At 39.3% G+C, this 17,563-nt stretch overlaps 1 protein-coding gene across 2 annotated transcripts in view; it reads left to right on the forward strand.

Moving 5' to 3' along the window:
• FBN1 (fibrillin 1) overlaps positions 1–17,563 on the forward strand; it is a 240,096-nt gene that overhangs the window by 169,307 nt on the left and 53,226 nt on the right. Inside the window, exons 31-37 of one of the 2 annotated variants that reach the window (XM_058737818.1) lie at positions 1,117–1,242; positions 10,283–10,405; positions 10,549–10,671; positions 11,733–11,858; positions 13,885–14,007; positions 15,782–15,904; positions 16,205–16,369. In XM_058737818.1, the coding sequence (XP_058593801.1) occupies positions 1,117–1,242; positions 10,283–10,405; positions 10,549–10,671; positions 11,733–11,858; positions 13,885–14,007; positions 15,782–15,904; positions 16,205–16,369 (909 nt within the window). Of the gene's footprint in view, positions 1–1,116; positions 1,243–9,577; positions 9,810–10,282; positions 10,406–10,548; positions 10,672–11,732; positions 11,859–13,884; positions 14,008–15,781; positions 15,905–16,204; positions 16,370–17,563 lie in introns of those variants that run through there. The other variant, XM_058737821.1, reaches the window with a different exon arrangement.

Below are 17,563 nucleotides of genomic sequence, written 5' to 3' on the forward strand. Positions count from 1 at the left end.
ATTCTTTTGAGTGATACTTCCCCTAGCTTCGAGTAGTTTCTTTACCTGAATGCACTGATCACTACTCATCTGAATATATGACAGGGACTCTTTGCAGATTCCCAGAGCTCTCTCTCTCCCTTCTTTCTTTTACTCTTCCTTGTGAACTCTGACTACCTTGACCTTCCAGGATGTCCAGCAGTATCCCCTCAACTCTGGGACACTACTTGGCTCCAACGTTCATCCCCTTCCCTATGCCATGGACTTAAAACTGTCCATACGCTGTAATCTAGGGCGTTTATGGAGCTCACCTAGCTTTTCTTTCTCTCAGGCATCACTGTCTTTGTTGCCTCTGTTGTTTTTTTGCTGGTGTTTCCCATGGGAAAGCAAATTCCACCTCTGTTACTCCATCTTGGCCAGAAGTGAGAGTCTAGAATTAAAATTTTAAATTATCTCACATTTGTATCTTCAGAAAACCCTTACTGAATATTTATGAAGCCCTATAAATTAAAGTGAATATCATAGGGGTGACTGGGTGGCTCAGTCGTTTTGGCTCAGGCCATGATCTCGTTTGTGGCTTTGTGGGTTCAAGTCCCGCATCAGGCTCTGTGCTGGCAGTGCAGAGCCTGCTTGGGATTCTCTCTGCTCCTCACCCTCTCGCACTGTGTCTGTCTCTGTCAAATAAATAAACTTAAAAAAAACCCAGTAAAGTGAATGTCATAAAAAACAGAAAATTTTTAATTTGGGCAAGAAGTGAAGTTTGTCACAATCTGAACTAAGACTAATAGTGCATCTATACTTACTTTTAAAATATGGAATCTAACATGTTGGCAGTCTCAGGCTGAATTAAAATTTTTATCTTGCAACAGAATATGTCATTTTAAAAAGTTTTCTAGACTGTCACATAAACAGGCTCTATACACAGCCTAGAGTCAGTCTGTTTATTTGATTACGTGACCTCCTGCTTGTAGCCCAGATAAAGAGCCAGTCTGCTGGGGTGGCCTGCGGTATGAACTGAGTGTGGCAGGTGTGAATTGAGCTCTGTAAATATGGTCCCTTTTTTTGTCTTCTGTCAGGGAGAAAAGTTTTCAATGATATCAAACAGTTATATGTATTAATAATATCTGTATTTTACAGATGTCAATGAATGTGACCTAAATCCAAATATCTGCCTAAGTGGAACCTGTGAAAACACGAAAGGTTCATTCATCTGCCACTGTGATATGGGATATTCAGGCAAAAAAGGAAAAACTGGCTGTACAGGTATGTTTTTTCAATTTGAACGAGAAAATATTTGATGGTTAAGAGACTACTGCCATAATTATCGAGTAACACAAGTTCTAAAACCAGTAACATTTTAATTGCATTATAAAGCATTTTGTATAACATTTTTCATTAGCTTACCCTCCCTTCTTTGAAACTTGTTATACTTTAGATCAGATCTACACTGAAGTTTTTTCCTTTACCTGTGGAAAAAGGCATTTTGAATGAATTACCACTATAACACTATAAATATCAAATTTTTATGAGGTTAAAAATAACATTTTTATATTTTATAGTTAACATGCTAATTACTAAACATTCCTATCCCTTTATTAAAGCAAGCCACCCTTGTCAACATTTCATTTAAGGTTTTATAACTGAAATTTTTTTTAAAGAAACATCCTACAATTCATATATTTCATCAATTCCCATCATCTTCCACTTCATTTAATTAGTGTGCTTTTGATGTGCTTAAGTTGCTTTACCCCAAATAGTTCCTTGGACTTAGCAAATCTTAAGACGTGATAATTAAACCGTTTGTAATTTTTATTTGCCTAATACGAATAGCTCATAAGAAAACCTTTTCAGAACATTTGTAGGAGATTATTTTATTAAACATCAAGTAAAAGAAGTCACTCTGTGTAGATGATATTGTTTTTAAGTGTTTAGTTGGTGTTTTCAAATTAGAGGACATGATGGTAAGTATGTGGAATAATATAATAATGTTTTACTATAGTTACTTATGGTAATATAACAGATTATGGGATATAACATAATTTAAAACATAATGGAGATCATGGTGAGCTTGAATTAGGTAATGGCATAATTTCTTTACAAATAACAGACTTTGATTCCAAAAGCCAGTTTGGCAAGCCCCTGTGACTTGAAACGAACATTAAAATATTTGCACATTGGCAATGTGGTAAATGTCCTTTTCTTAATTATATCAACATTTTCTTAAGAAAGTTTGCAAAGATATTTATTAAAATTCCAAACTGTCCAATAATGCTAAGTTTCAAATTTATAGATATACAAGATAATGCCAATAATATTACTATTGGTTCAAAAATGACAGGTTCTAGCCAAATTATAAAAAGAAGCATGAAACTAGAATGCCTTCATGCTCACTATATTACTCTTCATACGAAGCATGACTATGGGTCCATTCTAGTAAATGGCACAGTGTTTAAAATCTCAACGACTGGTCTCTGGGGTACAGATGATGCTTAGCTCAGTGTGTCTGTGGTTCATGCTTTATTGTTAGCTTTCAGGATAAATATAGGACTTGAGATAAGGGGTGGTGGTCTGGCACTAATGAAGGGGAAGGAAGGTAAGATAGTTCCATACTGCATTTTACCTAATAGAGGCCAATACCATTGTTGGTTCAGTTGAACTCCCTGAAATTCAGCCCAAAGAACTGAGAGGCTAGGAGAAAGTTAATCTAATGGGACAGTCTGCATTCCCTATAAGAAAAGGATCTGTAGAATTTCATGCTCCAAATTCCAGCTAAGATACGCATGGACAGAGGCCGATTATTTCAGGCCTGTCACCATGACGAAAGCTAAAATTTTCATGCACTGTTAATATCAGTTCAGGTAAATGAGATATAATGTATATAATGCCCTTGGCAGAGTGCTTGGCATACAGTAGCTGCTGAATAAATAGTGGCTATTGTTGTCATTGTAAAATGAGACGTACAGACAGTGTCTAGAAGCCATTTTAATTAAACACATAACATGTCTTTAATAACAGTAGTTCAGCAAAGTTCTGTACTACTATTTACTGATACATGCTTGAGACCAGTTTAGAGAAGGGAAATCTTACTCTGTGTATTAAAAGTCTTGTTTTTCATAACTGAGTCTGCACTGTTGTAATGAGAGCCACGTACCCCGTGTTAGATGAGAGGACACCAGTGACACCAGTTTGACATTAAGAACAGCAGTCTTGGGGCACCTGGGTGGCTCAGTCAGTTGGGCGTCCGACTTCGGCTCAGGTCATGATCTCACGGTCCGTGAGTTCGAGCCCCGCGTTGGGCTCTGTGCTGATATCTCAGAGCCCGGAGCCTGCTTCGGATTCTGTGTCTCCCTGTCTCTCTGCCCCTCCCCTGCTCATGCTCTGTCTTTCTCTGTCTCAAAAATAAATAAAACATTAAAAAAATTAAAAAAAGAAAAAAAAAGAACAGCAGTCTTGTAGTAAAATGACATGACCAGAAACCTAGATTTGAAGTTCAAGAAATACTCCATTCTTTTCTAAGGGCCAGCATCACCCTACTTTTAAATTGTAGCCCAAAGGACGTCTCAATTTCATAAAACCCAGCCGGCACCGTAGAGAGAAGATGAGTTTCACAGCCACTTCCGTATCATAGCCTCATGGCACATGATAGCCTCATGTAAAGTAGTACGACTCTGGATTTTACTGGCTAGCTCTTCCGCTGGTGTGTGGGCCTGAACAGCTCAAGGTGCTCTGTAGTTACACAAGCGTTCCTCTTGCATCAGCACCCTTGCAGCGAGGTACAGAAAGAGAGGGTGCATCGGGAAGGGAAGAAAAAGAGGTCCTCTGTAAATACCGTTACTCAGCCAATGGTATCACATTTGATTGGAAATGAATTGCACAAACCGGAATTGGCAGCAAGTTTGCTGCACTTAAACACAAGTCTTAAAAAATCTGAGCCAAAATGTATTTTTAATCCCATGTAACTAGGGCTCTATTAGCCTGCTTTTAGGTTTTTTTTTTTTTAATTTTTTTAACGTTTATTTATTTTTGAGACAGAGAGAGACAGAGCATGAATGGGGGAGGGGCAGAGAGAGGGAGACACAGAATCTGAAGCAGGCTCCAGGCTCTGAGCCATCAGCCCAGAGCCCGATGCGGGGCTCGAACTCATGGACCGCGAGATCGTGACCTGAGCTGAAGTCGGACGCCCAACCAACTGAGCCACCCAGGCGCCCCACTTTTAGTTTAAAATTAGTGTCACTCCCAACTTAGAATACCATCAGGTTACCTTGGTGACAGTCATGTTAAAGACAAGTGTTTATAATGTCCCAGGCAACTAATGTAAATAGAGATATGTATCTTACCTAACGGGATAAGCAAGACACAGCACAACTAACAGTGAAGAACAAACCTGGGACAAGGTTTTTGATAATATGTGTAAATGTATTTTTGTACATATATAATATGTATACATACATACAATGTGTATGCTAATAAGTGTATGTATATGTATATGTATGTGTATATATATGTATGTATGTATATATATGTATATGTATGTATATATGTATGTATGTATATATATGTATATGTATGTGTGTGTGTGTATATATATATATATGTGTGTATATATATATATATATATATATATATATATATATAAATGAGAAATGAGTACCCTGTAAAGGAATTATAAAAATATGTATGCTATTTCATAGGGAAGAACTTTGTTTCATGAGAACTGAAAAAAAAATGTCCTCTGGGTTCCATTACAGCTTTGTCTAAATATTTCAGCTCCCTTGTCGTTACTGATTGTTTCCATTTTAACAAATAAACATGTTTTTTCTCCCAATCACTTTAGCAGTGTTCAGAATCCACCCACTGACTTACATTCCCAGCCCACACAGATGTTAAGGGTTTCTTTTTTCTCCTTAAGCTTTGTTCAAATCATGGGTATCACTGAGGGGAATGTTCTATTTAATGGAGGGAGAATGTACATTTGCTTAAAATCTAGAACATGCTCTTCTGTCCCTAGCTTAAGGGGGCTGGATTATAGTTTTTGTGGCCCACATGCCAGGCTTCTTCTGTTCATTCCATATAACTGTAATTAGACAATAAATTGGAAGAAGAGCTAAGTTGCTGCTAAGTGCCAGCCCTAGTGGGTCCCTGCTTTCAAAAATGAACTTCTGAGAACCTACCTCCCATCCTGTGTTCACTCAGTCAGTGAACAAGCATACCATTAAGATCAGAAGAATTGTTTTCAGTTAAAATAGCAGCATATCTGGGTAATTCCATTTCTCAAACACTCTGCTTCTTTTCACATGAGAAATGTTACTCATGGGTCTTAGTCCATGACAGAGAATCATATTCTTCAAAACCATCAGGACTTGGTGAGAATTTGTGCCCATTTCCTCCCAGCTTCTTCTTATCACTGCTAATTGTCCTCTACTGGCTGTTAGCCTGTGAAAACTCCGTGGGTGTTCAGTTAAATAGTCTTGGCTCAAATTTGGATCCAAATAGAGAAATCCAAGTAGCCTTCATGTTTGGCCTCTCCATTTATTCCAATGTCCTCTTCCCCAATGCCCAGCCAAGGAGATCTCACAGTGTGCCAGCTTCACTGTGAGTGATGGCCAGAAGGCAAGAGGGCAGGTGTATGTGTGGGTGATACAGCGTCTCCTTGTAAGACTGTCAGAAGAGGCCAGAGCAGAGGAGAGCACAAAGCCCTTCTCGAATGTCAGTGGAACACACCCAGAACCTGTGCATGGGGTCTGCTTAGACCACACCCTTGCCTATCAAGACAGCCATGCAAGTAGAACCTTTGAGTCTTTGTGAGGGAACTTTGGTGGGGTTAAGGACATTGCAGTGTCAGCCCTAAATTTGCATTTCCTTGCTTTTCTTGGCTTGTGCTTATTCTTAATCTTAAAAAAGGAATTTTCTGTCTGGAGCAAACTTGTGGGGGAAAGAGAACATTTGTACAGAAAGAGACGTTCTTGGCAAGCATGTGCTATGTTTCCTTACCATTATTGAAGAGTAGATGTTTGAATACAGCATTTTGTTTGTTTGTTTTCCTTATGGGTCAGTTTCTTCTTCTGTTTGCTTTTATAATGAGGTATAGTCTTAGGCACAAGCCTGCCATGGGAATAATTAATAATAGCTGGCAATAGTACACGTGCACATACATACACATGCAAAGACATTTTACTCAAGGATGCCTTTACACTTTATGACCAACTTTTTCTTTTTTTTTTTAAGTTTATTTATTTACTTTGAGAGAGAGCAAGAGCATGCATGTGTGAGTGGGGGAGGGGGAAGGTGAGTGTAGAGAGAGGGAGAGAGAGAGAGAGAGAGAGAGAGAGGGAGAGAGAGAGAGAGAGAGAGAGAGAGAGAGAGAGAGAGAGAATCCCAAGTAGGCTCCTTGCTGTCAGCACAGAGCCTGACCCAGGGCTTGAACTCACAAACTGTGAGATCATGACCTGAGCCAAAGTCAAGAGTCAGATGCTTAACTGACTGAACCAGCGCCCCTGACCAACTCTTTCTAATTCACTTGTTACTTGCTAAGAGTAAGTCGTTGAGATAATGACTTAAACAAATATTCACAAAATGAAGAACTGAATATTGGCTCCTGAGTTATCATTTCTCCTAGTATCCTAAAGCCTATGATACATGGCTTCTTGCAAATAGAATTTCTTTTCACCTTGAAAACATTGCAGTAAAACTGCATGCATTTTCTCGAATTAGAAATTTACAGTAGCATATGGGTGGTTCAGTTGGTTAAGCATCTGACTCTTGATTTCAGCTCAGGTCATGATCTCATGGTTTTGTGGGATTGTGAGCCCCATGTCAGGCTCTGCACTAACAGCACGGAGCCTGCTCGGGATTCTGTATCTCCTTCTGTCTCTACCCCTCCCCTGCTTGCATTCTCTGTCTCTCAAAATAAATAAACACTTAAAGGAAAAAGAAATTTATATTAGCATATTATTAATGATTTAAAAAGGGTGGGAGACTCCTTTTAAAAGAAATGGTAACTTTCTTAATTGCAAGATTAAATAGAGAAAGCAAAAAAATCCATATGGAAACCTTTGGTAATTAGAAAGTTGGAATTTGATAATTAGAAAAAGATTAGAGAATTACTAGATTTACATGCTATGATCATCTCTGAAAATTATACTTAGTAGAAAATATTTGTGAATTTCTGGAAGTCTGTTAATACTCACCAAGATTTTGAAAACTCCATGAAGTGGGACTTAGAATAAAGTCCTTATGTGACCAAATAAATCAGCTCGATTATACTGCTGTGGTCCAGGCGAAAGAGTGCCAAGCAGGAGATAGGAAAATAAGTTCTACGTGGTTCTGGCTCTACCATTTACTGACCTCGGGGCCCTTGAAAGTCCCCATGTTCTTGGGGACCAACTGTACCTCCTCTGAGAAACTGAGAATTCGGAAAGTCAAATTCTGAGTTCTTTCTACTTGGAAAATTCCTTAATTTTATAACATTTAGAAGCTTCCATACTTAGGCAATTGAAACTCATTGTTTCTACCTAACTCAGAAGAGATTATGACAAAGAAGGGAAATGAAGATAGGACTCTGCAAAACTCGTCATTAACGCTGAGGGAAGTGATTTTTACCTGAGGAAGAAAGAAGTGTTAATGGTCCCATTTGGGAGCCCTTAGGTCAGGCTTACTTTCTTGAATTCTCGTGCAAACTTACCAGTATTATCCCTGGGCTGGCCTTCCTCCTCATTTCCTTGGAATGTGCCGTGCTCAATTATTCAGTTGGTTAAAGCTTCCAGTCACAAGTCTAAAGCTCCCTGGTATGTGCCTGCCTTGACCTGCTTTAATAACTCGATAGGTTCATGTGGCTGCCAAGGTTACATTAAAATTCACCCATACAATACATTCTAATTGTCAGAACTTTTTCCAGGCATGTTTTCATTTTATGATCATTAGTGATATCACAAAATATTTTTGTAGGAAAAATGTCACTATTTTATTTTGTGTTTGCTCTAGAAGTTATGAAGAAGCCAAAGATCTTTTCATTGGATCATTTCAGGGCTTCAGAGGGAACATTTGGCAAACAGCATGTTTCCAAACACTTTCAAATCATTTAATTGGGCTTCTTAAGTAAACAAAAGGGTAAACACAAGTTGCTTGCCCGGTTTCTTTTTCATGCCCCTTTTCAAATGATCACTGAAAATTCTTGTAACATTTTACATGCCAAAACTATCCCTCTTGACCTAAGTTAGATGTTGGTTTCCATATAGAGTCGTAGTATCCCTAACTTAGGAATTCTTATTCTTAGTTAACGAAAAAGTTGTTATAAGGTTAAGTACCTGTCCTTCATAATGGATTTAGTTTGGGGAGTAAGGATACTGGTACCAATTTCAATTCTGATCACCAATAGGGTGTCTTAAAATTCAACTCAATTCTGACAATATCTACCTGGAAATAGTGAAAGATGCCACAGTTTAAGGGCTCAGTTACACAAGACTGTCCTCATTTCACATGCCAATCGCATGTCCAGCTTGTTACCTATGCTTTTGAACTACTGGCTATTAGTACTACCAGTTAAAGGCTCCCAACACCCCTCTATCCCATCACAGAACTCCGCTTACTTGCTAGATCACCAGTATGTTATAAAAGAATATAACTCAGGAACAGCCAGAGAGAAGGAATGCATAGAGCTAGGTAGGGGGCAGAGGTGTGGAACTTCGAGGCCCTCTCTGAGCAAGCCATTCTCCTTGAATCTCCACATATTCACCAATCCAGAAGCTTTTTGGGTTTTACTGGAGGCTTTGTTACATAGGCATGATTGATCAAATCGTTGGTCATTGGCCATTGATTCAACCCCAGCCTCTCTCCCATGGAGGTCAGGGGTGAAACTGGAAGTTCTAACCCTCTAATCACATGGTTGATTCTCCTGGCAACAAACTCCATGCTTAGGTGAAGTCCAAAATTTACCTCATAAATGTAACAAAATACACCTTTGTGCTCTCATCACTAGGTAATTCCAAGAGTTTTAGGAGCTCTGTGCCAGAAACAGGGATAAAGACCAAGGTTTATTTCTTATAAATCACAATATCAGAGAAAAATAACATTTCACTTTACATTTTATAGCACTTTTATATTATAGAATCCATCTTGGCTAAATTTGGAAATGGAATTTTGGAGAATGGAGAACTTTCAAGAATTTGGAGTCTTTTAGTCATGTTAAAAAAAAGAAATGCAACTGAATAAAATGTAAAGGTCTTATTGGCTTTGTTCCACGATTTACTCATTCAGCAGCATCCCATCTAGCAAATACAAAGGAGCCCCAAGGAGCTGTACAAAATGGAAGACTTTTTTGGGGGTGTAAAGAGAGATAGAAACAAGGAAGGAGCAGATGGTTTCAGACAAGGTCACCTTTCTATGGGGACAGAAAGAGTTCTATCAGGTAGATTACCTCATTAGTGCTAACCAGGTAACTCCAGGTTGACTGGTTAAAGGTTTCATTCCTGGGAGAGGCTGCAATTAAGTTAGGTATTAAGCCACGGTTTGCTGATATGGGGCTTAGCACAAGTGACTCCATTTTAATCCTGTTGTCTCTTTTTAACAGTAATATGACCTTAATCTGGTACTCCTTTTACAGAAAAATCTGCATTGGATTGATTTGAATTTTACATGAAATATACCAGAAGGCTTGGGTCTCCAACCTGCTAGAACTCTAAGAAGCGAGAGGAAAGATGGTTCACTCACTGCCTTAAGGAAAATTCTCTGCTAATGCTTGAATTAGCAATACCTGAAGTAAAACTTTTATAGAAATAAAGCATAATTAAATAATACAGTAATTCCATTTGAGAATAAAATATATTTAATACATAGTATTTGAGTGAAAAAGTTTTCTAGTATGCCAACAACATTATATTCGTTTGTACAAGATATGAAAACAATGTGCACCATTACTTTATAGTTGATTTAATAAAAATACTGGGAATAGAAACATGTGACCATGAGTGTTGATACCATAGAATGTTAGGCAAACCACTTTTTAAAGTCTTCAACTTGAAAGAGGTTCATTTTGTTTTGCGATGACTGGACACATTAAAATAATGGAAGATACTTAGAATTAAGTATGATGCAAGTAGCATCATATTGTTCTTTCTTTATAAATCGGAATTTAAAGCTGTCCAATATATGCAGTTATATATGTGGATGCTAAACCAATCTATATAATACTGTGGAAAGTGTGAAAGTGAGTCAACTGTTGAAGTTGCTAGTTGCCAATGCCGAGTTATTTAAAAGACCAAGAAGGCATTTGTGCTACTTTTTTTTAAACCACTGGTTATTTTTCCAGACATCAATGAATGTGAAATTGGAGCACACAACTGCGACAGACATGCTGTATGTACCAACACGGCAGGAAGCTTCAAATGTAGCTGCAGCCCCGGGTGGATCGGAGATGGCATTAAGTGCACTGGTGGGTTGGAAAACAGCAGCAATTGCTTCTCATGAGCTGCCTGGACTATAAGCATGAAGATATTTATTCTGTAAAAAATTTGTATACTATTGACTTTAAAGGTCACGCTTTCTGTTCGTAACGATGTGACTTTTTTCCATAAGATCTGGATGAATGCTCCAATGGAACCCACATGTGCAGCCAACATGCAGACTGCAAGAATACCATGGGCTCTTACCGCTGCCTTTGTAAAGAAGGATACACGGGCGATGGCTTCACTTGTACAGGTAGGCTTGTGTGGGGAACAACTGCGGAAATGGAAATCAGAGAAGCCAGGTGTTTCACAGCTTTCAGACCATCAGGTTTTTGCCTGAATTTTGGGTCAGTTATAGACAACTTCTAATAGAAAAGATTAGTTATGTGAAACTACATGCCTGTGGAATGGAAATTTGGAGCCAGGTCCATTAGGGAGACTTCAGAAGCTACTAAAAATACATACACATATACAGTTATATAGTTGATGGGTATCATTGTATGCAATGATAAACTCACCAAACCTGAGTGAGCTTACTGTACGAAGCTATGTTTGAAGGGTTGCAGATGTTCTAGATCTCAATAAGATACTGAGATCCATTTCATATGACTTGAAAGCATTAATATATCCTGAACATTCTGCTCACAGGGCATCACTTAAACATAAAAGAAACTAAGGCCCAGTCAGTGATTTACCTGGAATTTTTCCAACTCATTGAAAATTTTTAGCATATTTGAAATTGTTTATGTCTAACTCAGTGAAATTTTGTCATCATAAACCTTCCATTACTTCTTAGAAAATATTCAAAGTTTCACATATCAGACATACATGGTCCATGTGCTTGATATTTAATGCCTGTGGTTATTAGCAAAACTGAGTCAAAATTAAGCAGACAGGAACGTTTGGCTTCCTTTGTAGTTGCTGTTCCAGGTGTTTTGCTGCCCATCTGAGCTGAGTCTGAAACCTAAGAAATAGGCACAAATCATGGCATGTTATTTCCTGTCATGGATGTGCCCTCATGTGGGTGACCCTGCTTGAAAAAGCCTTAATTTGAATGATTCATTTGACTTATTATTCATTTTACATCACTAGGGACAATTTAGCATTCAGGATTCTGAATCTGAACCCCATGTTCATGGACTATTCAATACTAACATTCAAAGGAGAAAAAAGAATGAGTTTAAATGTATCGCATAGAAATTTGATGAAACACTGCAATACTCAGGAAGTTGATAATGATAAAAAATGTCAGATGTGAGGAACTAGGAACCTCCTGACTAAGGAAGAGTAACTTGTGTTTCTTTCTGGCTGTAGATCTTGATGAGTGCTCTGAGAATCTGAATCTGTGTGGCAATGGCCAGTGCCTAAATGCCCCAGGAGGATACCGCTGTGAATGTGACATGGGCTTTGTGCCCAGTGCTGATGGGAAAGCCTGTGAAGGTAACTGATGGGGAAGCTGCCGGGGCCCTTGTAAAGCCTGACAAGATGAGGTTATTTAAACATTCCTGATTTTTTTTTTTTAACTGAGGTGTGTTTTCGCTTCACATCTAAGCTGGTCAATTCAGTTTGTGGAGATATTAGGTCTCCAGCTGGATGATTTCTCTTTGTACAGAGAAAATCTCAACTTTCTGACCACAAGCTGCACGGCCAACCATGGCCAGATGGTCTACACGAGTACACCCTTTGGCCATAGGAGAGAGACGCTAACCAGGTGTGGTTAACTCATTGCGACTTGTTTATCCCCATTGCTGGGGGAAAGAGCTCAAAGTGCCCTGATAATGTCCTGTTGAAGGATTCTCTTTAAATATGTTTTTAATCTCTGCTATGGTTTGGTTTCTAGAAATAAAAGCTTTAAAATAATAGAGCAGATAATCTTCTCCATATGTAATAATGTACTGGGTTTGTCTCACATGGTCTCTAAATATCTAATACATGTGAATATGGAACAATCCTTTGCAAATCCATTCAGTAAGGGATAATGTTATATGTCATGCTGTCTCCCAGTGCAAGTCTCTGTCTTTCTGAGAAGTGTTGGTCAGACAAGAAGAATCCTGGGAACCTGTTGGCTAAGGCTGGCACCCACTAGGAAACACAAGGTTCTTCTCTTTCCCCACACTTGTCAAATCTAAGTGCATTATCCCTCACTGACAAGAATTAGTGTCTACCATGAACTAAAAAGATTTCAGTAGAAATAAACAAATGATAACCATTGACAGTAGAAGTTTAAACAAGACCCTGATTAATGTCATAACTAATAATTGTTGCTTGGTAATTGGACATTAACTCAAAATCAGTCTTTAGCTATGGCGTGTATACTAATTCCCTCATACAGTTCTATGTAAATACTTTTCTTTGTTATGGAACCATTAGGTGTTCTTTATACAGTTTATATTAAATATGCAGAGTTTGATATAAAATTCTTCTGAAGCAAGAAACCAGATTATGCTCTTGACCATGTGCCTAATACGTTGTTTACTTTTGTTACTCTGAACATCCAAGGAAAACAGGTACTGTGCCACTTCTGGTAACCTAAATAGGCACAAAGTTTTGCTTCTTTTCATGCTATAAGGGAAGGTTGTGTTTGTTTGTTTGTTTGTTCTTAATATAAATCATTGCCTGCAGAGTGGTTATAGCTATTTAAAGCCAGTCTCAAGGCTGATAATGTGCCTGTGTGTCAATTACACACGCAGAACATTAATGTGAGGCGGGGACCAAGGCCTGGAAGAAGTGTCTGCAGTTTTGGATCTCCATCAACAATAGCAAGCACACAACATAGCACTAGGGATACAGAAGATTATAAAACTGATTACAAAAGTTACCACAAAGCCTTTGTGGTCTGTAAAATTTTATAACCCACGATAAAAAACAATGACTGTATAGATAAGAACAACAAAAGAATTTGGTATAAGGTAGCCTTTTTGACTTTTACTTCACAAAAATGACATGGATCTATGTGAAAGGCCAGAAATTATATACATGTAATGCTTAGCCTACTGCTTGGCATGTAATGGAGGCTGAAAAAAGGGAGCTCTCACGTAAGAGGCTTCACTATACTTGGCAAATCATCTAACAGGCTTTAGGAGAAGCATGTGGATTGATGTTAGGTGGTCTTCGTTTTCTTTTTTTTTTTTTAAGTTTATTTATTTATTTTGAGAGAAAGAAAGAGAGCACAAGCAGGTGAGGGGTCAGAGAGGGGGAGAGACAGAATCCCAGGCAGGCTCTACACCATCAGTGCAGAGCCCAATGCGGGGATTGAACTCACAAACCTTGAGATCATGACCTGAGCTGAGACCAAGAGTCAGATGCTTAGCCACCCAGGCGCCCCAGCAGTCTTCATTTTCTTGATAACATGAGGTGCCTAATGACACTGGGCAGTTCCTTTAGCAAAATAATAATAATAATAATAATAATAATAATAATAATTAATAATAATAATAATTTCTCCCCCTTTGTATCCCTCCCCAAGATATCGACGAGTGCTCCCTTCCAAACATCTGTGTTTTTGGAACTTGCCACAACCTTCCCGGCCTGTTCCGCTGTGAGTGCGAGATAGGCTACGAACTGGACAGAAGTGGCGGGAACTGCACAGGTAAGACGTCCATTCCCATCGAAATCTGCTCCCAGGTGTCCTGAGGACCTGGTTCTTGGGGTATCACTGGGACCTCACAAGAATATTCACAGAGTCACAGAATTAATTTCCTGGAACAGGGTACATGTAAGGATGCAGAGGAAAGAGTGGCAGACGATTGAAGGAACAGAGTTTATAGCCTCACAGTCAAGTTCGTGGCTATAGAAGAATGTTCTAGGGGTGCTCTGGCTGAAAGGTCTCCCAGCCATTCCTTTTCTCCTTAGGCACATTTTCAGAAAGGTTCCTTTTGAAGGCCGTGCACTGGGATCATGAGTTTTCTCCTGGCACTTCTCCATTGTAACACCCACTCCTTCCCATCGTGGCCTGTCCGTGGTCACCAGAGAATGTGATACAGAGAGCGCAGCCACCAATTTCTAGTGTGTAGATCATTTTCTTATAGAGCAGGGGACTCTCAGGGAACATAAGAAAAAAAATTAGAAAAGCTATAGGCCCTCTGTGGACCGTCACTTTGTTCCCTTTGGCACTGAGTTAAGACTTTGCAAGACATCTGCATTCTCTTTCCTGGGCCACTGGTCTATTCAAGGATATTGAGGAATCATGTTCCATTCTGGATAGGCCCAGAATTTCAGGGGAAAATTTTTTTTTTCCAGTTACCTAAACAAGCTGTGATTCAGTAGCTCTCCAGTTTATGACCACCACCACCACCACCATGACCACCTCCCTGAAATAAATCTAGACCAGGGTATTCCTCCCAAAGGCATTCTTCTGTCTTTTTTGTTTTGGTTTTTTGTTGTGTTTGTTTTGTTTTGTTTTGATGGAAACTCATGACACCAAGCCAGGCCTCTAGCATGCCTCAGGAAGTTGCCTCTCCAGGGCCCATATGCCTTCCTCAGTGCCCCAGCTTACCATCAGCATCGTTCTGTCTGACCTCATTTCTATTAGTCTTCCCTGTCCCTCCAAGTTCACATGCAATCTGAGCAAATGAATTTTCTGCAGTGGAACTTACAGGAAGGTTACCAGGTCCACAGCAGGCTGGGAGGGAAACCCAAGGAGAAAGGTATCCTCATTTCCCGTTCTCTTCTCTCTGAGTCAGCTTGTCTGTTCTTAAGTATTTCATCAGTGTTCAAAACAGACAAAAGGATTACACAAGGTGGAATTTGCCAAAACCCACATCTTAAATCCGGAAGTCTGTACATATTTTTGGAATAGAAACTGAAAGGGAAATATTCCACACAGCATCAATGATGGGAGAGTGACTCTTAGCAGGCTTGAGGAAGCACACTAAGCCTTGTGCGTGTGTCTGCCTTGTACGCAGCTGCACCGAGGCGAGCGTGCCCGGTTGGGGAAGCAGCAGAAGTTGCCTGCTCCTAAGGGTTCCCTGGGACATCTTGCTCTAATTTGATGAAATAACAAGCCACACATATTAAATATATTTTCTTAAAACCTGTGTCTGAATTTTTGGTTGACCGAGGTCACAGTAGTGTTTTCCTTTCAGTTACCTTGACTGGAATATTTTTCCTAGTTCCAAAGTTATATTTTCTCCTGATGACAAATTTGAATGCTAAATGTGTTCCAGGGGAAAAAGACCAAAGACTATGACATATTTCCTTCCTGAGGGGTTTTTATTTCAGAAGTGGAAGACCGTATTTCTAGGTGTAATGTAACTAGTAACTCTTAAAATTCCTGTTGGGAGCCCCAGATCCACTGCTACCGTTGTATGGTGACGTCTGCCCCACATTGGCTGATAATTGTGCCCCTTGCTGTGTGGTTTTAGACGTTAATGAATGTCTGGATCCAACCACGTGTATCAGTGGGAACTGTGTCAACACTCCAGGCAGCTATACCTGTGACTGTCCACCCGACTTTGAGCTGAATCCAACTCGAGTTGGCTGTGTTGGTAAGATCTTAAAACTTTTTAGAGAGTATACTTTTACTTTGAAAGCAGCATTGAACATTCCATTCTCAAATTTTTAAAAAAGTAATACCATAAAAATTTAAACATTGCCTAAATCTGATTTATACTTTCAGTTATTTTTTATTCTGTAGGTAAACTCCCAGTATATGTGTTTGGGCACTTCTTAGTTTCGTGGTAAAAGTAAATTGCAGTTTTTAAACAGTTTCTGAAATGGATTTCAATATCCAGCCCTCACATAGAGAGAATATTCTTGACACTCTTTTGTTTATACATGGTAAATAGATACCCGCTCTGGAAATTGCTATCTGGATGTTCGACCTCGAGGAGACAATGGAGATACAGCCTGTAGCAATGAAATTGGAGTTGGTGTCTCCAAGGCTTCCTGCTGCTGTTCTTTGGGTAAAGCCTGGGGTACTCCTTGTGAGCTGTGCCCTCCTGTGAACACATGTAAGTGTACATCCTCCTGTTTATTATTATTATTCCTGCTCAGGCCAGTTCTCCTTTCTAGATCCACAGGACAGAAGCTACAGAAAGAGGGAGCTGCCTCCAGTCTCTAGTCTTTAGTCAAACCTCTCAGCCCTATTGAGGGACCCCATTCCCAATTTGGATGTCAGAAGAGTCCCCAGTTGGCTTGTACTAAAAGGGCAGGTGGGGCAGGCAGGTGACATTTCATTTCTATGTGAGTGAAAAGTACATAGCGCAATTTTAAAGAAGATTTTTACAGGCTAGGTTACTTATATAATATTGCTTACCTTCCAGGAACACATCGATAGATGTGTGGGCTAGTTATCAAAAGCTCTAGGATAGGTTAGACACTTGGTCCCTGGTAAAAGAAAAGGGATTAGTTAAGTAAATACAAAAGGGAAGGTTATTTCTATTCTTATGGTATTACTTGAAAGAAAGCTTTAGAATGTGATTTTAAGGACATAAATAAGTCTCCTAAAAATAGAAAAGGCTTCACATTTTTCTAAGTGGGTCCTATTTGAGGATCCAGTCAGATGTGGCTTCTTAGGCAAAGGTTGATGCTGCTGCTAACAGTGTATATTGGGATAGGTACTGATTCTTTCCCTGCGGAAGGCTCATTTATTCACTTTTTCTAAAATTATTTGTTGGGTACCTAGAGTGTGTACTCTGAGTGTGCAAAGATGAATTAGACTAGATTCTGCCCTCCAGAAGTGTACAGCTAGCAAAGTGTGACCCAAACATAAAAGCTGTAATTGAGCGTAGGTCTCAATAAGGGAAGAAAGAACAGAAACAGTGCCATGAGCAGGAGAAGGAGCACTCCTCGCTCCAGTTAGGACTCTATATCACTTGGCACCAATGTAACTTTGGGCAAATTACTTAGCAAGACTTGAACTTCCTCATTCATATAATGCCTCATAGAATTAAAAGAAGTCGTTCATGTCAAGCACTCAGCACAGGGATGAAGGCTTAGCAGGCACCTTCTTTCTTCTCTTCAGAAAGGGAAGTCAGTTCTGAAATGGCAGAGATGGTGATGACCTTGTGCGTTTTTTCCCTGGGCCTTGAAGGCAGGGTGTGACCTGAAAAAGGAGACTTAAAAAGAGTGTATGATTAGAGGAAGAGGAGGAAAGAAAAAAATGAAAGAGGGAGGTAGTTAATTTCATTGACGTTGAAAGAAGC

Source organism: Neofelis nebulosa, chromosome 7, assembly GCF_028018385.1.
Source record: "Neofelis nebulosa isolate mNeoNeb1 chromosome 7, mNeoNeb1.pri, whole genome shotgun sequence".
Classification (NCBI taxonomy): domain Eukaryota; kingdom Metazoa; phylum Chordata; class Mammalia; order Carnivora; family Felidae; genus Neofelis; species Neofelis nebulosa.